The following is a 24,567-nucleotide window of genomic DNA, read 5'->3' as shown; positions in this document are numbered from 1 at the left end:
CACCATCAAATTACAGAACATTTTCTCATCACCCCACAAAGAAACTCCATATCCATGAGTAGTCACTCCCCATTTGCTCACAGCCCTAGGCAACCATGAGACTACTTTCTGTCTCTAGAGATAGACCTATTCTGGACATTTCTTATATATAAATGGAATCATACAATATGTGTCCTTTTGTGTCTGGCTTTTCTCATTTAGTATAATGTTTTCAAGGTTCATCCACGTAGTATCATGTGTCAGTACTTCATGCCTTGTTATTGCCAAGTAATATTCCATTGTATGGATATGCCATGTTTTATTTACCATTTATCAGCTGATGGACATTTGGATTGTTTCTACATTTTGGGCTCTTATGAAGAATGCTGCTATGAACATGCATGTACAAGGTTTTGTGTGGACATATGTTTTCATTTCTCTTGCATATATACCTAGGAGGGGAGTTGCTGGGTCACATAGTAACTCTGTGCTTAATTTTTTTAGGACCTGCCAGACTGTTCCAAAGCAGCTGTGTCATTTTACATTCCCACCAGCAGTGTGTGAGGGTCCAGTTTCTCCACATCCTCACCAACGCTTATCATCTTTCTTTTTGATTACAGCCATCCTAGTGGATATGAAGTGGTATCTCGTGGTTTTGATTTGCATTTCTCTAATGGCTAAGGATGTTGAGCATCTTTTCATGTGCTTATTGGCCATTTGTATATCTTCTTAAGAAATGTTTATTCTGCTCTTTTGCTCATTTTTTAATTGGGTTGTCTTTTTATTATTAATTTGTAAAAGTTCTTTATATATTCTAGATACCAGTCCCTTATTAGATACGTGATTCGCACATATTTTCTAGGGTTGTCTTGTTCACTTTCCTGATGGTGTTCTTTGAAGCACAAAAGGTTTTAATTTTGATGAAGTCAAAATTTCTTTTGACGCTAGTAGTTTTGGTGTTGAATCTAAGAAGTCTTTGCTTAACCCTAGGTCATGAAAATTTACTCCTATGTTTTTTTCTAAGAGTTTTCTAGTTTTAGCTCTTATGTTCAGGTTTATGACCCATTTTCACTTAATTTTTGTGTATGGGTCCAGCTTCATTCTTTTGCATGTGGTCATCTGGTCCCAGCAACATTTGTTGAAGGGACCAATCTTTCTCTATTGACTTATTTTGGCACCCTTGGCAAAAATCACCTGACTGTAAACGTGAGGGTTTATTTCTGGATTCTCACTTCTATTCTGCTGACCTGTATGTCTGTCCTTATGCCACTACCACACTGTCTTGATTACTGTAGCTTTGTAGTAAATAGTGAAATCAGAAAATGTGAGTCCTCCAACTTTGTCCTTTTTTTTTCAAGATCGTTTTGACTCTTCTGGGTCCCGTGAATTTTGGTCTCAGCTTGTCAATTTGTGCAAGGAAGCCAGTTGGGATTCTGACAGAGATCGTGCTGGATCTGTAGATCAATTTAGGGAGCATTGCCATCTCGGTATTTCATCTTACAATCCATAAACATGAGATGTCTTTTTATTTATTTAAACCTTCTTTAGTTTCTTTCAACGATGTTGTGTAGTTTTCAGATTCTAAGTTTGGCTCTTCTTTTGTTAAATTTACTTCTAAGTATTTTGTTCTTTTTGATGCTGTTATATATGGAATTGTTTTCTTAATTTCATTTTGGATTGTTCACAATTGGTTTTTGTATATTGATCTTGTATCCTGCAACCTTGCTGCACTTGTTTATTCTAACAGTTTTTGAATGGATTTCATAGGATTTTCTGCGTGAAAGATTATGTCATTTATGAATACAGATAGTTTTACTTTTTGTTATTTAGTGTGAATGCCTTTTATTTCTTTTTGTCTAATTACCCTGGCTGGACTCTTCAGTACAATGTTGAATAGAAGTGGCAAGTGTGGACATCTGTTTTTCTGATTTTATGGGGAAAGCGTTCAGTCTTTTACCATTAAATATGATGTTAGCTGCAGATTTTTCCTAGATATTCTTTATCAGGTTAAGAAAATTCTCTTCTATCCTAGTTTGTTGAGTGTTTTCATCACAAAGGGACCTTGGATGTCAGATAATCCAATTTCTGTGTCTACTGAGATCATCATGTGGTAGATATCCTTTATTCTATTAATATCATGTATTACATTGAGTTTTGGATGTTAACCCTGCATTCCTGTGATAAGTCCAACTTGGTCATGGTGTATAATGCTTTTTATAAGTTGCTAGATTGAGTTTGCTAGTATTTTGTTGACTTTTGCGTGTATATTCATAAGGGATATTATAGTTATTTTGTGGTGTCTTTGTCTGGTTTTGGTATCAGAGTAATACTAGCCTCACAGAATTAGTTTGCAAGCATTCCTTCCTATCCTCTTTTTTAGAAGAGTTTGTGAAAAATTAGTGTTAATTCTTTAAATGTTTGGTAGAATTCACGATCTAGGCCTGGGCTTTGCTTTGTGGGTAGTGTTTTGATTACTAATTCAATCTCTACTTGTTACAGGTCTATTCAGATTTTCTATTTCTTCTTAAGTCAGTTTTGGTAGCTTGTATCTATCTAGGGATTGTCTACAAGTTTATTCAACGATATTTTTTAAAGATCTATATGAACTTAGACATGGGTAACATGCATGGACAGATTCAATATGGAAAAAATTCAATTCAATTCGATCCCTACATCCTGACCATTTGTGTGTGTGTGTAACCTGAAGAGCTGAGTCTGACATTGATAAGGAACAAAGGGCCAAGAATAGCCAAGGCGCTTTTGACAAAGATGTGTGAGGGTGGGGCAGGGGCTAGTACTGCCAGGGCTTCAGGCTGAGATGGTAGAATCAGCACAGGGACAGAGGCGAGCAGGGGATGGAGCCAAGCACCTAGAAATGGGTCGATGCACATGTGAGCTCAATCTGGGACAAAGCAGACCTTGCAGATCACTGGGGACAGATATGCAGTGCTGGGACAAGTGGTTATCCACGTGGAATAAATGACACTGGAGCCCTACCTCACACCATACACAAAAAGGACTTCCAGGCAGACTGAAAACCTACTACCATGGAAAGAAAAATCATACCATTCTTTAAAGAAAATGACAGAGTGTATCATCTTCAGGATAGGAAAGATTTGCAAACCGAGAGGAAAAAAAGCACCAATAAAGCAAACAACAGGTTGGGCCACATTAAAATTAATAACTGTGGCTCAGCAAAATACCCCATTAAAAAAAGTCAGGACAAGCCAAAAATTGAGAGAGGGTGTCTGCAGCACTTATAATGGACCAGTGTCCAGAAGAGAGAGCCACAGATGTGGCTGCAGAAAGATGGCAGCAGGGATGGGCAGGGAGCTGGGGGTGGGTGGAAGGGGCGAGGCCGAGACTGAGTGCTGGACACGGAGACTGGAGTGAGGAACGAAGGGGTGGATGAGTCAGACCAACGTGGACGTGGATGGAGGCAGACGGGAGTAGGTACACACATGGCCAAAAGGAGGGAGAGATGAGACAGCAGCTCCAAGGGCAAAGACAGCCACTACGAAGACAGAGACAGGCAGCAAGGCAGCAGTGCAAGACGGGGACATAGACAGAGCCAGGGGCCTGGGTACAGGGAGAGAGTGGGGAGTGGGCTCCTGAAGATAGAGCCCGGTCAGAGAGCAGGAAAGGGAAACTGAGGTGCAGGTGAGGGGCAGGAAAGTCAGGCTGGAGAGGGACTGAAGTACTCCCAGCCCCCCCACAGGGACCCTCAGCCACGCCAGGGCTCCGGCCAGGGCTCCAGAGGTGTGGAAGGCGTGTGTGGATACATGCGTGTGCCTGCGAGCAGCTGCCAGTCTCTGCATGTGCAGGACGTCCTTGAATGTCCGGGCACCTGTGGCTCACACGTGTGCTCCTAAGTTTCTGAGCGTGTGTGTGTGTGAGCTTACATGGGTGCGTGCATACACATGGTTAGAGAATAAGAGAGGATCCTTGTGCAGTGCCCAGTGATAACCACTGCCCTGCATGGCCCAGTCTGGCCCAGAAAGAGCTAGAAGGCAGGCAGCCAGCCTTTTCTGAGCACCCACTATGTACCAAACCTTCTGACATGCATCCTTTCATTGAATCTTCCCTCTGTCCCCTTAGGGGAAATGGAGGCCAGAGAGCTGTCATCACTTCCCTGAGGTCCCCCAGCTGGTCCTGGGGCACCTGGATTCACACCCAGGTCTGAACTCAGATGCCCTCAGGCTGCCATCCAGGTCAGTGGGCTGGGGACAGGTCAGGGTGGTTGGCAACCACCCTGCCCCTCCTCACATCTCTCCCAGCGGAGGCCGGAGAACAGCTGCGTATGCCCTGGCCCAGCCGCCTCCCTCCACCCCCTCCTGGGCAGCCTCATTAGGGATTCAGCTGGTGCCACCAGCTAATTAGTGTCACGTTAATTGAGCATTCAGGAGGCTGCCACCTCCAAGGGCAGAGTGTCAGCAGCGAAGGGGAATGCAGATGTGGGCTGCTCCTCCCCGTGGGCCGGGGCCAGGCCTTGTGTCCAGGGACCCCTTCTGTCCTGGACTCCTCTCCTCCCCCCCATTTCAACACAGATAATGCCCACTGTGACTTCCTGAGCGTTAAGGGAAGAGGCAGTAGGCAAAACTTGTGACAGCATGAGAAAGAACGGCATTTGCCAAACACCCACCATGTGCCTGGCACATCTTTAATTCTCCCACCCCTCCTATGGGAAAGCCACAGTTAGCTCCATCTTACAGTCAAAAAATCTGAGGTCCCTGAGGGAACAAGTTCCCCAGGCGCATGTCCAGTGGACCCGTGGAAACCTGCATTTGTCTGGACAGTACCTGGAGGGACTGGCGTATATCCACTGCGGATGCCGGAGGGCCCACACCACAGAGAACCCTGGAGTGTGGGAGCAGGAATTCTGGGCTGGCGTCCTGCCCCTGCCCCGTCCACCTCCGTCCCCACCTCCACCTGCCCCCGCGATGAGCGAGGACCACGTGCCCTGCCGCGCAGAGTAAGGCACTGACTTCAGTGACCCGGGACGTGTCCACCCCTTCATCCCCTTACAGACGAGAAACAGATGCACGTTAAGTGGCTGCCCAACGTCACTCACAGCAAGTGGCAAAGCTGGGTGTCAGACCGCCGCAGCCTGACTCCAGCCCAGGTCTGAGCTCCTCCCCTCTCTGTGGTCTCTACAGTAGAGCCCCCACCCCGCCACCTACCCTCCCCCTCCTCACAGCTTCCGAAAGGCCCCTGCCGAGTCCTGCTCTCATGTCTCCCTGTAGCAACATTAAACCCACTCAAAGGGCTGCTTTTAATTGGCTTAATATACTCGTTAATAACCACGTCTATTTAACGCACCTGTAAAAGGCCCATAACATTCCCTTAATGGCAGCGGCGCTCGCCCGGCTCTTGTAGCCAGCCTTTTCAGTTTCCCGACAAGGCTTTCACGGGGGCCAGGGCGGGCGGAGCAGGGGCAGGAGCGGCTCAGTTCACAGGGTGGGCGCCTTTGTTTCTGCACACTGGGCTCCCGGTTCTGTCTGGCAGCTGCCCTGCAGCCTCTCGAAGGCCTCAGAACGGGATGTGCCAGGCTCTGCGCCGTCCTTCCTGCGATGCTCCTGAGCACCTGCTGTGGTTCCGCGCGCATCGGGGTGCTGAGAAAGAGCGGGGCTGCCCTCAAGGCCTCCAAATCTAGCGCAGGAGACAGGTCAGCAGACAGCTACAGCATGCACGTCCGGGGACAGCACGTCGCGGAAGGCTGCCCGGATGGGGGCGCATCCCGGCTGAGACCTGGAGGGTCAAAGCCCGCAGACCAGGGGGTGTAAGTGACACCTGTTACTTCATTCCTCCAGCACATGAATCAGGCACCACTCTGCGGCAGGCACTGTGTGTCTGTCCCCAGATTCCCCACTCTGGATCAGGTACTGGGGGGACCCGAAGGTGGGGCACCTCCCACCGGGGTGTGGGGTGGAGGAGACAGACGGACACAGACCAGAAGAGCAGGGTGTCCAGGCCGTCAGCACAAGGAGGCATCCTTTAAGCTGGACTCTGAAGGCCCAGGGGGATTTTGGTTAGCGAGGAAGGCACGTCAGCTCGAGAGACCAGCCTGAGCCACCGTGTCTGTGGCGCCCAATGATTGAGAGCTGGGGCCCAGGGGACAGGTGACCAGGGCTCAAATCCTGGCTCACAGATCCTTCTCTGCCATCAGAGGGCTCAAACTGATGGCCCATGAGCCACATCCACCCACCAGGTGTGTGATTTGCCCTGCTCTGTGTTTGACTATTGTTTCAAAAGCGAACATCTCTGGGCGGGACACGCCTTCCGGCCCTCCTCAGTCCCTGCCCTGCCTGGGCCTTCTGGCTCATTCTCAGCCCATCTGTCCACCAGAGGTCAGCAAAAACACATGGAGATTTGCAAGTGCAACCCCTACTTGACACCCTGTTCCTTGACTGTCCGACCTCCTCTTCTGAGACCCAGGGCCCACCTCCCGAGGCTGCCGTGGGGACTGCAGAGGGACAAGGCCCTCCCTGCGTGTTTGGCACAATGCCTGGCCCAGAGGCAACACTCAGCAGTGGGTAGCTGTTGGCATGTGAGGGGAGGCCCGGGGACACCATGCACGCATCCAGGGGGCTGTGGGGAGGGAGGACTGCAGAGGAAGGTCAGGGCCAGGTGGCCGGGCCTCGAATGCCACCCTGAACAGCTGAGACTTCACACAAACAGGGGCTCATTGGAGGGTTTTACCGAGAGAGGGAGGTGGGGGCTTGGAGGTGGTGAAGGGGGCTTTAGTGAATTCATCACCACCACCAACCGTGGCACCCACTGAGGGTAGCACCCTTTACAGTCCTCACAAAAACTCTCCAAGGTCACGGGAGCAGCAGTAGCATCGTCCCCATTTTACACAAGAGAAGACAGGCTCAGAGAGGGGCAGTAGCCTGCCCGAGGCCACACAGTATGTGGCAGAGCCGGGATTTGAACTGAGGCTTTTGTGACTCAGCCTGCATTCGCCCCCCTGCAAGGTGGCGCCTTCTCAAAAGGCTGCCAACCACCGTCTGCCCAAGAGGGAGCACCTCGGGCTGCTCAAGGCCAGGGACGTGGAGGACGCAAACCGGGCTGCATGAGGCAGAGGTCAAGGGCCGGACCCCGAGAGGAATGGGAGCCACGCACCTGTCCCCCACCCGACAGCAACACGCGGTCGCGGCTGGCCCCTGGCAATGACAGAAAAGCACGGAGAAGAAAAATGCCCCTTCCCAGGCCGGGCCACTGCTGGCATCCGGGCTTTTCCCTTCAAGTCTTGGTTCAATCCCCTTCAAGAAGGAAGGCGGGAGACCAAGGCTCGTGTGGTACAGCCCCTCTGTAACCTCTTTCCACGTACCTGTACCATACACGTTTCCCCACATCATCAGAGCCTTCTAGAACCTAAGTTTTAATGCCCAGCTAGGCATATTTCTGCTGGGTGCCTCCTGGATGCTCTGTCTCACGGGACAGTCCAGCTACTCCCAGGACTATTTCCTGATGCCCCTTTTCCTGCCCTGTTTTCCACCAGGAGCCTGAGGGGTCTTGTGAAACTTACATCAGGTCATGTCTCCCGTCTGCTCCCAACCGTCCAGTGTGGAGTTGCCCAGGTCCTCACAGCGGCCCCCGAGCCCAGCCTGTCTGCACCGTGCGCCCCCCGCCTCTCCAGTCCATCTTCTATGACCCTCCCTCGCGGCCTCTGCTTCCCCGGACGCGCCCGTCCACCGCCCTCAGCCTTTCCACTTGCTGTCCCTACTGCCGAGACCGCTTTCAGTGACACCCACGTGGCTCGCTCCTTCACTGCCCACCGTGTCCAAACCAGGCGCCCCTCCACCCCGTCACTCTCGGCCCCTCATATCCCACTGTCCCGGTTACTATGGCTGCGTGACAAATTTCCCCAAAACTCGGTGGTGTCAAACAGGCATTTAGTATACTCGGGAATACAGACAGTGTCTCTGCTCCATGGTGTCGTGCAGGGCAGGGGTGGGGGAGGGGTCTGCTGGAAGACCCAGGCTGGTGCTGGAATCTTCTGAAGACCTGCTCCTCACACATCGGGTGGCTAATGCCAGCTATCGGCCGAAATACCCACACATGGCCAAGCCCAGAACATGGGCGGGTCCCAGGGATGGACAGAGACAGACAGACGCGCGCACACACATACACACACACACACAAACATACCTGGATTCCAGGCGGAAGCCATATTGCCTTCTACAATCCAGCCATGAGGGTCACACAGCGCCACTTCTGCTCCATCCTATTCAGCAGAATCGAGTCGCTTAGCTAGTTCATGTTCAAGTGAAAGAAAGTTAGACTCCACATTTGTGGGAGGAGTGTCAGAGAATTAGTGGACGTGTTTTAAAACCACTACACCTGCTTTATTCCTGCTCATGGGGCTTGCTGCTGCCTGGCACGTTATGTATTGTTGACCCCCGACTGTGTCGTCAGCTCCCTGAGGGCAGGGACTCGGTTTATTCTGACTGCTGCTGCGTCTCCAAGGCCCAGTACAGGGCCTGTGCATAGGAGGGGCTCGGGAACCATCTGGTGGAGGCGGGGCTGGAGGGAGGCTTCCGAAAGGCGGTTCTCCCCGGGGCTGTCTCTCTGGCTTCGTTCCTCCCAGGACGAGTGTCCTGACTGGCAGTGAACAGGGGATCCCAGGCTGGACGGGTCTGTCTGGCCACAGCCTCCTCATTCATTCAAGACAACGTTCCTGAGCACCTACCATGTGTCCTGTAGACAGTAGGGACGCAGCTGTGAACGAGCCAGCTCAGGGAGCCCATGTCCAGTGGGGGAGCAGGACAAGCCCGTGGTATTCAGACTCTGCCATGGTACACGCAGTGATGACGCCCAGGCGCTGAGGGAATCGGGAGGCAGGGAGGGAGTAGCATCTAAGGCAGGCCCTGGGGTTCCCCAGTGGATCCACGGGGCCACAGAACCCCTGCCCCACATTAATCCTGTGCATGCTGCCACTGCTGCAGACAACTAGCTCAGCTGGTTCCTCACGTGAGGCCTTCTGTGTCATGACATTTGCAGGGCTGTACCACGGCACTGAACATTGGCGGCTGGGCCCACCTCCAGGGGAGGGTCTGGAGCCTTCACCAAGCTGGGGTCAGGGGCCTGAGTGGCCAGAGGCCCCAAGTCACGGCCACTGTACTCTGATGGGAAAAGCTGAGTTTGAGGCACCCAGGGTGGCTCAGGAGAAAGCCCTCCAGGAACAAGGCGTAAAGTGGGGGCTGCAGACTCGAAGGCTCACGGGGACCACAGCAGCATGGTGACCAGGCCAGGTCTGAGACAAGGGACCCTGGTGACCTGCAGGCCCACGCCCACCTGAAGGCATTCACATTCAGTACACCGAGGAGCACTGAGCACACATCCAGGCAACACCTGCTCAGGGCCTCCAGCTGGCAGGAGGGAGAGCTGCCGGGCCGTGTGGCCTCTGACGGGTCACCTCCTGCCTCTCTGAGCCTCTAGGCTGATTTTACGGTCCCTCCTCAGAACTGTCCTCCTCCTAACTCTATGGAGAAAGAAATAGAGCCTCCTGAGTCAACTGGCTTCATCCGGGGCCTGCCTTGGGGTGCGGGTAGGGTGAGGGTGACCTGGAAGGCAAACAGACCGGGTCCCAACCCCAGCTCTGCCCTCTCGGTTGTGCAGTCTTGGGAAGCTCTGAGCTTCTGTTTCCTCGTCTGTAAAAGGGGGGCCTGAGGTAGTTATCTATTGCTATGTAACAAGTTACTCCAAAACCTAATGGCTTCAAACATGACTAATCATGTATTCTCTCTCATGGTTTCTGTGGATCAGGAATTCAGGAGTGGCTTAGCTGGGTAGTTCTGCCCTGTGTCTCTTATAATTTGCAGTCAGATGTTGGCAGGGGCTGCAGTCATCCGAAGGCTTGACTGGGGCTGGAGGACCTGCTTCCAAGAGGGCTCACATGGCTGTTGGCAGGAGGCCCCAGCTCATCTCCACGTGGGCCTCCCCGCGGCCGCTCCAGGGTCCTCACGTGGCAGCTGCTTCCCCCAGAGCAAGTGATCCAGGACAGAATGAGCAAGGAGGAAGACACAGTGCCTTTTACAAGCTCGCCCCAGAAGTCACACTCCTTCACTTCCACTGTATCTTATAGGTCACACGGGTCGGCCCCCTTTGGAGTGGGAGGGGACCACACAGGGGCGTGAATACCAGGAAGTGAGACTCACTGGGGTGGGGGGCATGGCAGATCTTGGAGGCCGCCTGCCATAACTTGTCTGCTTTCTTATCTGTAAAATGGGGACCACCTCCCACCTCTCAGAGCTGTTAGGGCTCCAAACAAGAGGAGAAAAGCTTTCGGCACGGAGCCTGGCACATACCAAGCACTCACCTGTCTTATGGTGCCACCACCGGCTCCAACAAAAGCTGGAGGGCAGCCCCCCCTCACTGAGCCCTGCTGACCCGTCGGGCCTCTTCTTCCAATGAATGGGAACTAGTAACAGGCACTGCTTTTTCTTCCCTCCTCCTTAAGGTTTTAAACACCTAATTTATTCCATCCATTAGACAGATTTTGTAGATTTAATCATTTTCACAGTTGGTGGCTCATTGGATACTCAAGATAAACTCCAGATGAAAGTATAATGGTGAGGACAAATGAGTTTTCACACCACAATGGCAGAAACTTGCTTGGGAAGACAGTTTAAGAGGAACAAAAATATATACAGATATAATTTTTTTTTCTCCCGGCAGCCGCTTTTGCTGACTCTAGTAGGTTACCACAGTTAATTTCACCAGTTTTGTTCATCTGTAAAATTGCATAAAAGTGACATTTTTGTGCTCATTATAGCAACTGCTGATTTATGGCTGGTAAATGAAGAGCTGGTCCCTTTTTTGCGGGACTCTCCGAGCGGCGCTAAGTGCCCATGAAATTGCTTGTATAATGTAGTTTAAATCCAATCTCGGAGAAAGATTCCCCCGTTGGCCAAAGCGACATTTCCATTCTCCACACCGGGTGTATTTCAGGCCACTTAGGAGGGGCTGCCCCAGGCAGGGTCAGGATGGGGGCCCAGGGTCGGCTTTACCAGCCCGGCCCAGGTTAGGCAGCAGGGGTGGAGTGGCACTCAGTGCGGCCCACCTCTTCCCTGCCTGCTGCCCCTCAGGGCAGAGGGCAGTGACCATTCTAACACACATGCCTGCCCTTGGCCCTGCCCCACCTCCTTAAATCCTCCCACGGCTGCTGATGCCTTGACGTGGGGCTCCTTCCAGGCAGCACTGCTGCCACTTGGGGCCAGACAGTTTTTTGTGGTGGGGGCTGTCCTGGGCATAGTAGGATGCTGAGTAGCATCCCTGGCCCCTGCCCACTACGTGCCAGGAGCACCCCCTCTCCAAGTTGTGACCACCAAAGTCGTGTCCAGACATCACAGTGTGCCCTGGGGTCAGGGCTACTGAGAACCTCTGCCTGCTCTGGCCCGGTGCCCCCCTGAGCCTCCTCTCTCTCTCTCCCTCTCTCCTTCCCCCTCTCCCTCGGTCTTCTCTCCTCCTCCTCTCTTCTTGGGCTTCTGCTCTTACTCTGAGTTATTTACACCTCCCAGCTGGGGCATGCTTCCTCGCCTCTGGACCTTGGCCCGAGCAGTTTCTTCTGCCTGAGATATGTTTCTCTCCCCACTCCTCACCCCCTCTACCATCGCCTTAGCTGGGAGGCTCCTTCTTCCAGAAGGCTGTCTCTGAAGCCCGCCGGGTGAGGCTCCCCGCATCCCCATGCCGCCTGCACCTCCCCATCACGGCACGCATTCTGCTCAGATTGGCTGTGAGCCCACGAGAGCCCATCTGGAAGGATGAGATGTGGAGTGTGGCCTTCCGATTGGTGGGGAGGCCTGGAAGGGGCTGGGGTCTGCACTCTGTCCCAGACACAGTGCCAGGCCCAGCCGTGCACGACCCATTCCTCTCCTGGGAAGGCCCGTGTCCCTGGCAGATGGGGAGGGTATGAACACACTTAGAAGGCACCTGCTTCTGCCAACAGGACCCGTTAAATCCTCATAGCCACCCTGGGACATAGCGTTAGCCACAGCATAACCCCATTTTACAGAGGAGGCAACTGAGGCTCAGAGTGGTGAAGCCCCCTCCTAAGACCCCCAGGAATCACTGGGAGGCCCCAGGGGTGCCCCCATGGCGGCAAGGAAGGCAGTGTTCCATGAGACCTTGTAGGGTCCTCCTCGCCCGAGGGCGCAGACAGGTCATGCTCTCCCAGGACCCAGTGTGCACCTCAACCCTGCTGGGTCCCTTGGCACAGTCATTCCTCGAGGCCACCCTGCAGACCCAGCATGATCATTATCCCCACTCCACAGGTGGGGAATCTGAGGCTTGGCCAGACAGCTTTCCCAGGGCCACACAGCCCCTCCATCAGGCAGGATTCCACCCAGGCCTGCCAGCTCCAAAGCCAAGTCTTTCCATCTGTGTCACACAAGGCCCCTGCTCCAGGGAGGGTCCTGGTGGCACTGAGGATCATCTCAGGACCAGGGAGGGGCTTTGGATGGGAGAAGGGGGTCTGCCCAACAGCAACCCACCTTCCCCAGGACAGGGGCCAGTTGTGAGAGTGGGGACAGTTAGCCTGTCACACAAAGTACACCCTTCAGCTGACATGCTGACAGCTCACAAAAAAGGCAGGGGCCACCATGCTGGTCCTGCAGGTGATAGGCAGATTTAGGGAGGGGATGGGCAGCCAGTGGGGGAAAAACCCCTCCTCCTCACCTGCCTAGTGATGGAAGAAGGGAATATGAGCCCCGAGATGAAAGCCAACAGCAACGGCCCCCACTTTCCCACCTCCCCACACGCCAGCCCCCATGCTGGGCTCTTTCCCATAGCAACGCACTTAACCATCCCTGAGGTCGCATGTCGTCATCCCATTTTACAGAGGAGGAAAGGGAGGCACCAAGAGGAAAGTGAAGCAGTGGGAGGAACGAACACCCCCCAGAGCGGTGTTCAAATGAAAGACAGGCCCCACAAAGCGTCATAGACTAGGGTCGGAGCCCCCCGGCACTCCTGCTCTGCCTCGGGGACGGCAGCCTGGCAGTCTCTTCGGCAAACCGTTGGGCATGTTCTCCTGAAGCTGAACCGTCACCTCCCCTGTGTCCCAGCAGTTCCGCTTCTGGGCATATTCCTGACACAACTCACTGAATCCGTGCGCCGGGGCCGTAGCGCCACATATCAGCCCCTCACTGGAAATGATGAAGGATGTCAGTTGTGATGTAGACACGAACACCACACAGCAACGAGAGAGAACGAACCACTGCCACACACGGCCACCGGGATGACTCCGGAAACGTGACCTTAAGTGATAGATCCCGATGCAAATGGGTGCGCACTGCAGGAGCCCCTCTGACCATGTAGACAGCGGCACAACTAGTCCACGCTGTCGGAGCAGGAGAGCCACTAACCCGGGTGTTTAGTGACTGCGAGGCACAGGCAATGTCCCGTCCCTTGACCCAGGTGTTGTCCAGTGTGTTCCGTCTGTGAAAGTTCAGCCAGCTTATGGTGTGCGCGGTTTCCTTTATGTACTCTACTCCTCGACAATTGCGAGGGAATGAAGGAAGGAGCAAGTGAATGCATGCAGAAACGAGCGAGGGAAGGGCGGCTGGTGAGTCCTGGGGAGCAGGGGGCTGTGGCCTCCAGGTGTCCCCGTGTCACGGGGTCGGCTCTCACCTGTGCTTCCCTCTCCTGGCTTGTCCCCGCAGGCGAGACGGCGGCCAGCTCCATGCCTTCCTCCCGCTACCCGAGCCCGGCCGAGCTGGACGCCTACGCCGAGAAGGTGGCTAACAGCCCGCTCTCCATCAAGATCTTCCCCACCAACATCCGCGTGCCCCAGCACAAGCACCTGAGCCGCACGGTCAACGGCTATGACACCAGCGGCCAGCGCTACAGCCCCTACCCGCAGCACGCCGCGGGCTACCAGGGCCTGCTGGCCGTCGTCAAGGCCGCCGTCTCGGCCTCCAGCGTGGCCGCGCCCGCCGGGCCCGCCAAAGGCGTGCTCAAGAGCGCCGAGGGCAAGCGGACCAAGCTGTCGCCGGCCGCCGTGCAGGTGGGCATCGCGCCCTACCCCGCGCCCGGCGCCCTGGGGCCCCCGGCCTACCCCAAGCCGCCCGAGGCGCCCGCCCCCGCCGCCTCCGTCATCCCCCTGCCGGGCCGCGGCCTGCCCCTGCCGCCCTCCAACCTGCCCTCCATCCACAGCATCCTCTACCAGCTCAACCAGCAGTGCCAGGCCCCGGGCGCCGCGCCCGCCGCCTGCCAGGGCGTGGCCGTCCCCCACCCCAGCCCGGCCAAGCACGGCCCGGTGCCCAGCTTCCCCAGCATGGCCTACCCGGCCACCGCCGGCCTGCCCGACTGCCGCAAGGCCACCGAGCTGGGCCAGGGAAGCACCCCGGCCCTGGCGCTGGCCGGGGCCACCAAGCCCGCAGGGTACGCGGACGGCGGCCTGGATTACCTGCTGTGGCCGCAGAAGCCGCCCCCGCCGCCGCCCCAGCCCCTGCGGGCCTGCAGCGGGGGCGCGGCGGCCAGCAAGTCCCCCGAGGCCTGCGGGGGGCGCGCCTTCGAGCGGCCCAGTGGGTCGCCGCTCGCCTGCGGCGCGGGGCTGCCCGCCGGCTTCGCCCTGGGCCAGTACTTCGCCGCCCCCTGGAACAGCGTGCTGGTGACGCCCACCAGCGACTGCTACAACCCGGCGGCGGCGGCCGCCGAGCTGGGCCCGGGGGCGGCCCGGGAGCTGGCGGGGCCCCCCGCGGAGGCGCGGGCCGGCCTGCCCAGCAAGAGCGTGTGCAACACGGCGGCGCTGAGCAGCAGCCTCCAGTCGCTGGAGTACCTCATCAACGACATCCGGCCGCCCTGCATCAAGGAGCAGATGCTCGGCAAGGGCTACGAGACGGTGGCCGTGCCCCGGCTGCTCGACCACCAGCACGCCCACATCCGCCTGCCCGTCTACAGATAAGGCCCGCCGGCGGTCAGACGGACAGGGGCGGGGAGGCAGGCGCACCCAGCCCCGCCCTGCGCCCCGGTGCCCACGGACGCCCGCAGGGAAGCCGGGCCGGCTGCTGCCATGCGGCGCCCTCGGGAGTGGCAAGGCGACCTCGCCCACCAAGGCCCCTCCCCCATCGGCGGCCCCAGGGCACCGGGAGGGCCCGGGGCAGCCGCTGACGTCCACGCCTCCCTCCCTCCAAGCTGGCAGAGGCAGGGAGAGAGAAACCACTTAAGAACAGGAATCGTCCCTTCTGGCTCTCCAGGAGGGGGGCTCAGGCCAGGGCGGGATGCGGGAGGAAGTGTGATGGTGTAGGGTCGGGGGGATCAGAGCAGCCCCCAGGGTCAGACAGCTCCTCCCCCCACGAGCTCCCCAGTCTCCTGGAAAAGGAGCACAGAGGGCCTATAGGAAGTCACTGGGCCCACCGTGTCCCCCACTGGCCCACCCAGGTGAAGACCACTCTAATCGAGGCTCCAGGGACCAGCGGTCCCCCTGTCCTCCTCCTCCAGACTCTCCTTCCCCTCCCCCCATTCCATCCCAACACAGAAAAATCACACCCCCATCCCCATTCTCCAAACCCTGGACTACATCTTTCCCCTTCCCTCTAGTACATCTTACAGGGCTGCTGGGCACAGTTGCGCAGGCTGTGCACTGCACAAGGGCACCTCGTCCAAGGAGACACCACTTTGCATCCTAGACTTGTATATTTATTATGGCGATTTTCCGAATCTTGAGGAAGGGGCACCCTTTTCCTATTCGCACAAAGGCTCCACAGGGGCTAACAATGGGCCTGCCACCCAATGGGCCTGCCACCTTAGACCCCATCACAGGGACCCTACCCTTCCTTCTTCAGGGGTTCTCCTAGGAGCCAGTGAGGGGGCAACCTACTGGTTTTAATGGGGAGACCCAATCTAACTCCTTTCCTGCAAGCCACCCTCAAGGCCCGCCCCACACCATCAGTACGGGGGAAGGCAGGCAGGGGTCCCACATTCAGTCCCCAAGGCCCAAATTCCCCAAGTCCCAGCCCCTCTGGCACCCCGGAAGCGGTACTGTATCTCTCTCCAAGGCCTGTTCAAGCACTAAGTGCATTTACAAATCTCTGAGAATGTTTTTTTTTTATACTAAAATTGACCATTATATTCTACTGTGAGAAGTGCAGTCTGCACTATATTGTTTTAAAAACGAAGAGAAAGAAAAAAAAAGGCAAACACAGATGGTGTCTCAGCTGTGGGATTGCTCTGTCGCTCCTGTTGGTTCTTTCTGTCCTCCTCCCGGCAGGAGTAAAGCGGCTGACTCCTCCGGGGCTGCGGGCTGGAGCCCCGAGGAAGCAGCCAGGAGCCTCCGGGCGCCTCCCGTGCCCGGCCACTTTGCCCTCGGTGGTTTATTTACTCCTCCAGCTCTTCTGAGTACATCTTTCCTGGACACCGTCACTTCCCCTGTGACCATGTCAGCCACCTGGTCAGGGCGGCGATCTGTCCATAGAGTGGCCGAGATGGAACGGAACCCGGGCCCCGCTGCCTCGTGCTCGAATTGTGTGGAGGTGGTCGGAGGGCAGCGTCCCCTCGCATCACTAAATTCCTTCCCAGCTCTTCCTCTGGGCCTGCCACACTCCAAGCTTCCATGGTGGCAGCGTGGCTGGGGACAGGCCAAAGTGGCTGAGCAGTGCCATCTCCCTGGCCAGTGCCAGAGGCCCCCGCCCCATGCCCTGGTGCCTGGGGATTTGCAGGAGCCCCACCCCCACCCCAGGATGCGCAGATTTACAGGCCCTTGCTGGGTGCTGGGCATTTCACATACACTGTATCTCGGTGGAGCCTCGCCACCCCTTGCAAGGTAGCGGGTGTTTGAGAGGAAGAAACTGAGGCTCAGAGATGTGGAGTGACCTGCCTGAGGTCACGCGGCAGGTCTATGGAAAGTCCATGGCATGGACTCTTCCTCACGTCCTGCCCTCACCTTCTCCCCTGGCCTGCCAGCCTGACATCTGGGCAGGGGGGAACTGGGGAGCCCCCAGTCTGACATGGGCCTCCCCTCCCATGCACGGAGCCCCATCCGGTGCCTGGTATGGTGAAGCCCAGGGCAGAAGAGGGGACAGAGGGGATGCCTGGACGCAACCCTGCAGTGGGGGCGTCCACCTCCCTCGTGCCAGGCCCCCAGGCCTGGCAGCACCCGGACGAGGAAACAGGCTCTGAGAGGAAGGGGCCGTGTCCAGGGCAGGACCAGGCCCTTCTGAGCTCAGTCAACAAACCAAACACATCACCCCACACCCTGGGGAGCAGGGGCAGGGGTCCCGCTGGGTCCGAGGAGCTAGGCCAGTCGGCGCTACGGAGAAGGCCGCTGGCAGTGATAATAAATCGGAGGCAAACAGCAGCTGACAAGCGCTTTTCTGACCTCACATAATCCAGTCCCCTAGCAGCCCCCTCACGTATGTAACACCGTCATCCTGTTTCCCAGATGAGGACACGGAGACTCTGAGAACCAGCCCCACGATGGTCAGAGGGAGCTGGGTGCTGGCATCCGCCTCCCAACGCTCCATCCTCTCCCCCGGCCCCCTCTAGACATGACTGCAGCCCGCCCCGGGCAGCACGCACCGGGGAGGCCCCTGGAGGCAGGCCAGGCCAGCAGGCTGAGCCTCTGCGGTGAGCCAGATGTGGGTTCGAATCCCGCCACTGCTTCTCTGAGTGGCCCTGAGCAGTCCGTCCCCAGCCAGAAGCAGAGCTGGGATTCAAGGAGACAAGGGCGCAGTGTGGGTACCGGGGAGGGGGCGGGGGCAGCAGGGTCCACAGCCAGGTTTAGGGCTGGTCCCAGGGGCCACCACTGGGACCACCTCAGCACCCACGTAGTGTCTGGGTAGCCCTGATCCCCACCCACCTGGCCAGGCCAGGTCCCTCACATTTGGAGACTGGGGCTGAGGAGCGGCCTCCTATGCTGGGAATCCTCCTCGTCCTCTGCGGGGGGGTCTGCATGCAGGGCGGGGGGGCACGTGGCCTGGCCAGGCCAGGCTGGGGTACTGGTCCTGGCCCCAGCTCCCTGGGGCCTTTGGCGGGTTCCTTCTCCCTGGGAGCAGAGCTACCTGATCTCAAAGGGCCCTCCAGCGTCGCCTCTCTGGCACGCGGCACCCCTGTCCTTTATTTATACAGTCACCTTTGATTGCACACTGGAGGGCAGCGCAGGTGACAATGACAACATTACTGTCATTGCTACAATTACCAACAGCCCACACTTACTGTAGGCAGACTGGTCACCAGGCTCGGCACTACAGGGTCTTTAGTCCTCACAGCTGTGCAGTGCATGTGATACAGGTGCACATGATACAGGTGCACGTTCCCATGTCACAGACCAGGCTAGTGAGGCCCAGAGAGGGGCAATCATTTGCCCAAAGTCACACAGCTGAGGATGGAGAACGGAGCAGCAGCGGGGACAGCACGGGTTCTGACTCAGAGTCCGAGCTTTTAACTGCTGCGCTATGCACAGGGTATAAAACCACCGCCAACCCCCAAATGTGGCCTATCTGGCCCCAGAGCAGAGGTCCAGCCTCGGGGCCCACACCCCCGGGGCTGCGGGGATTTCCTGCCCGGGAAAGGAGCAGAGTGGGGAACCTGCCACCCCGTGCAGTCCCAGGCAGAGCTGCAACCCTTTCTCCATCTGTCTCTCCTTCGGGCAGGAGGATCCCCCCCTCCATTTAGCTGTCTGCGGCTCACACCCCTCAGAGCGAGCTGTCCACTCTGGTGGCCGCTGTGGCTGGCACACAGTCCCAACTACTGTCACCAGTTACTGGCATAACTACGAGAAGATCGCGTCATCGTACAGGGACATCAGAGTGGCCCCACAGGGGCGTCTGGGCTTCGGCAAATATCTGAGTGGAGGCCCCGTGTAGGGGACACACCGTTCCAAGGTGGCCCCGTGTCTTCTTGACTCACACCCCAGCCTTTAGGGCACGCCCCCATTTCTGGGAGGGGACGCTGAGACAAGCTGGACTCCTGGCTTTGCCTCGAAACGGCAACTCTGAACCCCCGCAGGTCAGCTCGCAGCTGCGCGCACACGCCCACCCCACGTGGGTTCCACGTGCGCCCGGTGCCACTCGCTGCACTGCGCCTGCGCATCCCAGCACTCTTAAAGGGCCCTCGCGGTCCCCCCCCCAGCCCTCTGCGCTGGCCCGGAAGGTGGGGTCCGGCCAGTGGGGTGGGCGAGGCCGGGGGACACAAGCTTTTGTGGTTAAATCACCCCCATCACCAGCTCGCCAGAGCGGCAGGGGGAGGGGAGGGGGCAGGCAAACTGGCCTCAGCATCCCATTGGCTCCATGTGTCACCCTGGGCGACCTGTGTGGCCTACTGAGCTTCAATCCCAGCTGTCAGAGGGAGTGGTGGCACCTGAATGACTCGGATGGCACCAGGGGATGTGTGATTCACTAGCGATCGCCCCTCTCCGAGCCACTTATTTCTCAGCTATAAAGCGACACTAATATTGGAAAGCACCGACCCGGCAGGGCTGAACATAGAGACGGTGGTCTAATCCCCCAGGCAGCACAGAGCCTGTTCCTTAAAAGATGCCCCCAAAGTTAAGTGTATTATTTCTGTCATCACCTAGTCTGGCTGATTTTCACCTTGGAAAGTGAGTTTCCAGGTTAAAAGAGTGTGAGAAACAGTCGCATATCCCCCACACCCCACCGTGGAGACACAGAAATCATATTAGCCTATTAAAGGCTCTGACAAGTGCTGCAGACAAGATACCCTTTCGACCTTAACCCAGCATGTCCCTAACTTTTTTGATCACCTAAGATTTTGTTTCTATTAAGATCCCAAGAAATGAACCGGACTTCAGGAAACACTGAGTCCTACCTCTTGTTTGCAATTGGGGAAACTGAGTAAGTCCCTTCTCCTCTCTGGGCCTCAGTTTCCCCAACTGCAACACAAAGACTCCTAATGAGTTTGTGGCAGAGCAAGGACTAGAATCCAACCCTGACCCAGAGCTGTTGGGCCTCAATTCTGGGGCCACCACATCCTAACTGGTCTTCATCCACCTTGTCAAACTAGGCCCAAAGGAGGGGGAAGACTCCCAGGGAGAGAGAGGAAGACTTCATTTGACAAGGGATGAGTACCCCTATTTTAAAAATGAGAAAAGTGAGGTTCAGAGAGGGGAGGAAACTTGCCTGAGGGCACACAGCAATTAGGTCCTAGACTCTCCAGAGGTGGATGTAGGCTGCTCATTCTCCTCATGGGTGGGTGGGGGGATTTCTGAGTCTTACAGCTCCAAGGTACGCCTGATGGGGAACTCAGCTAGGGGCTGTTTCCTTCGGGTCTCCTTGAGGAGGCCCCTGGGTGTGACTATAGCGCCCCCTGCTGGCCAATCTCCAGGATCCCCAGCCTCACCCTGCACCAGCCAAAGGCGGATTTCTCCACAGCCTGTTGCTGTGGAGACGTGGAATGTGCGCACACTTTGGAAAGGCCAAAGACGCTAAGTTAAAAAAGAAAAAAATCCTGCCACATCCCAGAAAGATTCTCCTCCTGACACAGAGTGTTCAAATCCTGCTGTGTGTCCGTAGGCAAGTGTGTTTGCTTCATTGGGTCTCACTTTCTTCATCTGTAAAATGGGGATGAAAATTTGTTCTTGTATCTGCATGATTTTGGCAGAATAATAGGAAATCTTGACTAACTAATTTAAGTGAGAAAGAAAATGTATTCTGTCAGACAATCATAAGAAGCCCTAAGGTAGGGTGGCCGCAGGGTTGGTTGATTCAGCAGCACAATGGTATCATCAAGGACCCATATCCTTTTCATCTTTGTGTTCCACCAAGCCCCTTCATGGTCACAAAATGGCTGCTGCAGTTCCAGGCATCACATCCAGACCTGACAGTGCCCAGCAAAGGAGAAGACAGTGTCTTCCTATATTTCTCTTATTTTCCCAGAATTCCCCCTCCTTCAGCAGACTTCCCCTTTTGTCTCTTGGGTCAGAACTGGTTCCCATGGCTATTCCTGTATCAGTACCTAGTAAGGGAAATAGAGTCACAGTGGTTGGCTCAGGGAAGCCCATGGCTGTAGAGCAGAGTGGAGAACTCTGAACAAAATGAGGTGATGTGAATAAGGAAGAGAGTTGCTTCTGGAGAGGCGTCAATACCAGTCCATAATGAATGCCGACCACTGAGCCCAGCGCCTAGCACGTGGTAGGTGCCTTATCCGTGTTCCCCTGTTTCCTCCTTTTGGTGATTTCCTCCAAGAACAAAAGACTCCCGGCCTGGCCTCTCCTGACCCAGCCTCCAGCCCTCCATCCCTGGGCTTGGGTCTCTCTCCACTGCCCAATGTCCCCTCCATCCCGTCCTCTGCTGTCACCACCACCACCACCTTTTGTTTCTATCTCAAAAGCTTGGGATGGACAACGATCTCCCTGTTGTCCCCAGTGACTGTGGATTCCTATAAAATAAAAGATCGGAGATGCTTGATTCTCATCCAAATGCTTTCACCAGGGAGCGAGAAATTAATAACAGTATGAACAGAGGCCTGGAGTATTTAATGGCCCGTCCAACCAACTAAAGTGTGAGCATACCCAGGTTTCTGGGCGAGGTGCGGAGACTGACTGCCGACCCCACATCGCTACATTCGGAAATGTCACAAGCGTGCTTGGGGGGGAGATGAACAGTGTGTTGAAAACGGCTTCTGATTAAAAAAAAAATCCCCAGCATTCATCTAAAACAATAATAACAGCTAATAATAACAGGGCATGTAATAATGAACTATTCATAGGCACAAGAGGTAATTGTTCAATTAAGATCCGCGAGTTCCTGAGACTGTCTTTTCTGATGGGGTCCCATTGTTTTTGACTCCAGTAGCACTAATTATTTCCCAGTAGTGCTTTAAACTTGGGATGAAAAAAGCCCTCCCGTCAAATATGACATACAAGTGCTTTGTCATTATTAAATACACAGACACGCGCATAATAAGAAATCCTTGTTGGAATGAAGTTAGGGTATGTTCGAAGGGAGGGGGTCCTGCATGGGAGCTGACAGTCTCGGGGGCTCAGCAAAAGGGGCAGGCGACAGCCAGGGTCTTCATTATGCAAGTGACCTAGCCTCGTCACCTCTCACCCATCAGGGGTCAGAATGGCTTCTCAGGGCAGAAACCTGGGTTCAAATCCCACCTCCACCACTTCCCAGCCAGCTGCCCTGGGCACAAGTCTCCACCTCTCTGACCCTCAGTCTCCTCATCTATAACATGGAGTACAGTGGACATCCCATTTTTGTGGCCTGCCTGGGTTCATCTAGCGCCTGTATCGGTCATAAAGTTGATGCCTGCACTTTAAAAACCACAAAGCTCAGGGGCGTATAAAAACATTTGTCATGCATCTGGGGGTTCCTCTGATCTCGGCTGGGCGTGCCTGGGGCAACATGGCTCTGCTCCACATGTCTCTCATCCTCCTCCTGGGGCTAGCCCTGGCGTGTCTGCTAACATCCTATTGGTTAAAACCCGTGGTCAAGCCAGGGGTGCGAAATTATGCTTTACCCACAGTGGGAGAACACCATAGAGTTATACCGCAAAGGCATAGATAAAGGGAAGAGTGGGGAGTCGGGGCCACTGGGGCAGTCTAGCACAGGGATCAACATCCCAACTTTTCTCAGGACCTGCCCCTCCCCATGCTTGGTCCCTGTGGTCTCTGGGAAGCCAGCGCCACCCCTGGCTCTAGCTCTGGCTTCTAGAGGTTCTGAACCTCAGGCTTTTCTCTCTCAAAGAGAGAGATTATCGAATACTGAGAAGGTATTAAAAACACAGATCCTTTAATGAATCACAGAGGCTGTGAGTTAACCAGCCTTAGTGCCCTCCCTCACTTGGGACTTCCTGCTATCTGCAACAATAAATATTCCTCTCTCTTTAAGCCAGTGTAAGTGTTCGCTTAGTAGCTGCCCAAAACACATAACTGTATGAACCCTACAAACAATCCTCTCTTCTTTGAAAAGCCCAGGGAATCACGTGATCTTTACAAAGGCTGCGCCCCATTTCACAGATGAGGACACTGAGGCTCAGAGTTTGTGATCTACCCAGTTACCCAGAAGGCTTGGCTCAGCCAGGGAGGGCATCCCACCCCTCCCATGGGATTGGCTCAGGCATGACACGTGACCCAAGTCCATCCAAGCAGAATGGCTCTTGGAACCCCATTGACAATGCTAGATGAGGACTCTGTGTGTGGGTTGGATGGGAATGAGGATGTAGCCCCGGGAAAAGCTGGGCCATCCGTGGACCGCAAGGAGAGCCCATCAGCCCCCGCGGACGCAACGTAGAGGGAGGAGAGAACGGGACCTTGGGAAGGTTGGAGATTCCAGCCACCCTTGACGGTAGTACAATTAGTTCTTCCTTCTCAGAGAGCTGGAAAGACTCACCTCCTTCCTGTCCTTGATTCTCATCCTTCCGACAGATGGGGACGTGGAGAACCAGAGAAGTAAAGTGACTCCACCAAAGTTCCCAAAATAACCCATTGCCACAGTTTGGCACAGGGTGCAAACTAGGTCCGCAGCCCCCACGCCCGGTGCGTTTCCCACTGCAGCTGCTTTGGCCAGGTCCGCAGAGCCCCATGCTTTTCTCAGCCGAAGCTTCGGAGGGGACCTAAGACCCCAGCCCGGGGCAGGACCCGGCGACTGGGGAGGTCAGAGGGACGCATCAGCTAGCTGCGGGTTCCTCAGCTCCAGGGCCGAGCGGCAGGAGGGGGTGCTGTGGGGCTCCCTCCTCATGCCAGGAGGCTTGGAGCTGCCCCGGGGCTTGATGGGCAGTGGGGGGTGGCCCCGGGTGAATGGCTGCCCTCGGAAGGGAAGCGGGTCGGCCTTCCGCTCCAGCTCAGGGTTCACAGCCCCGCCGGCATGTGGGCCCCCTCCCCACCCCGGGCTCCACAGGCAGGATCACCGTTCCAGTCGCCACACCGTCCTCACGAAGGCCACCCTCATCCTCACCATCAGCCCACTGCTGAGGCTTGATGGCTCAGCCATCTCCAGAGCTGTCATCTCCACCCCTGCTCTGCCCCTACCCAGCAGCCTGCCTACCCCCGGCACATCGTTACCCCCCACCAGCATCACTATCCCCCCCCCCCCCCCCCCCCCCGCTTCCCTTCATCTCTACCTTCCCCATCGCCACTCCACTCACACCCGCCCCCTCAGGCTGCCACCACCACCACCCCCAGTCCAGCCCCCCACTCACCACCCTAAACACCCCCTTGGTCATTAGTACTGCCCTCATCCCCCCACCACGGCCATTTCTTAGCTCTCCTGTCTCCCTGCTGTCCCCCCCGAGCCTGTTACCACTCCCAGCACCATCGTGCCCACCGTCTCCACCATCAATGGATGAACATTTATTGAGCACCGACAAATCTCAGACCGTCTACAAAACACACAGAAGGCGTGCCCCCCCCAGGGCCCCGGCCCCCCGCAGAGCCCCACGCTGTGGCACCCTGCGGAGGCGGGGGCTCAGGGCTTGGCCGGCAGCGCACCTGGAACGGGGCCCCGAGGCCTCCGCCAGGTTCCCGTCGGGGGTGGGGTCACGCCGCTTTCCTGAGAGCAGGGCAAATAAATAATGGAGAGGCGGGTCTGGGCCCCGCGGTGCAGAGCCCTGGCGTTGGCTTAGCGACTCCATGGGAGTGAGACAGGCGGCCGGGAGCCCCATGCCGGCGGGGAGGCGGAGCTGGGGGCG

General features: G+C 56.1%; 1 protein-coding gene across 2 annotated transcripts in view; it reads left to right on the top strand.

The window, feature by feature from the left end:
- Nucleotides 1-15,703, top strand: part of FAM222A (family with sequence similarity 222 member A) — a 54,545-nt gene extending 38,842 nt beyond the window's left edge. For both annotated transcript variants that reach the window (XM_058531616.1, XM_058531615.1), the window contains exon 3: nucleotides 13,641-15,703. In XM_058531616.1, the coding sequence (XP_058387599.1) occupies nucleotides 13,641-14,884 (1,244 nt within the window). In that variant the 3' untranslated portion in view covers nucleotides 14,885-15,703. The remainder of the gene's footprint in view (nucleotides 1-13,640) is intronic.
- The last annotated feature ends 8,864 nt before the right edge of the window (nucleotides 15,704-24,567 follow it).

This window comes from Diceros bicornis, chromosome 35 (assembly GCF_020826845.1).
Source record: "Diceros bicornis minor isolate mBicDic1 chromosome 35, mDicBic1.mat.cur, whole genome shotgun sequence".
Taxonomy (NCBI): domain Eukaryota; kingdom Metazoa; phylum Chordata; class Mammalia; order Perissodactyla; family Rhinocerotidae; genus Diceros; species Diceros bicornis.
The sequence above is the reverse complement of the archived record's forward strand: the minus strand, read 5'-3'. Positions and strand labels throughout refer to the sequence as shown.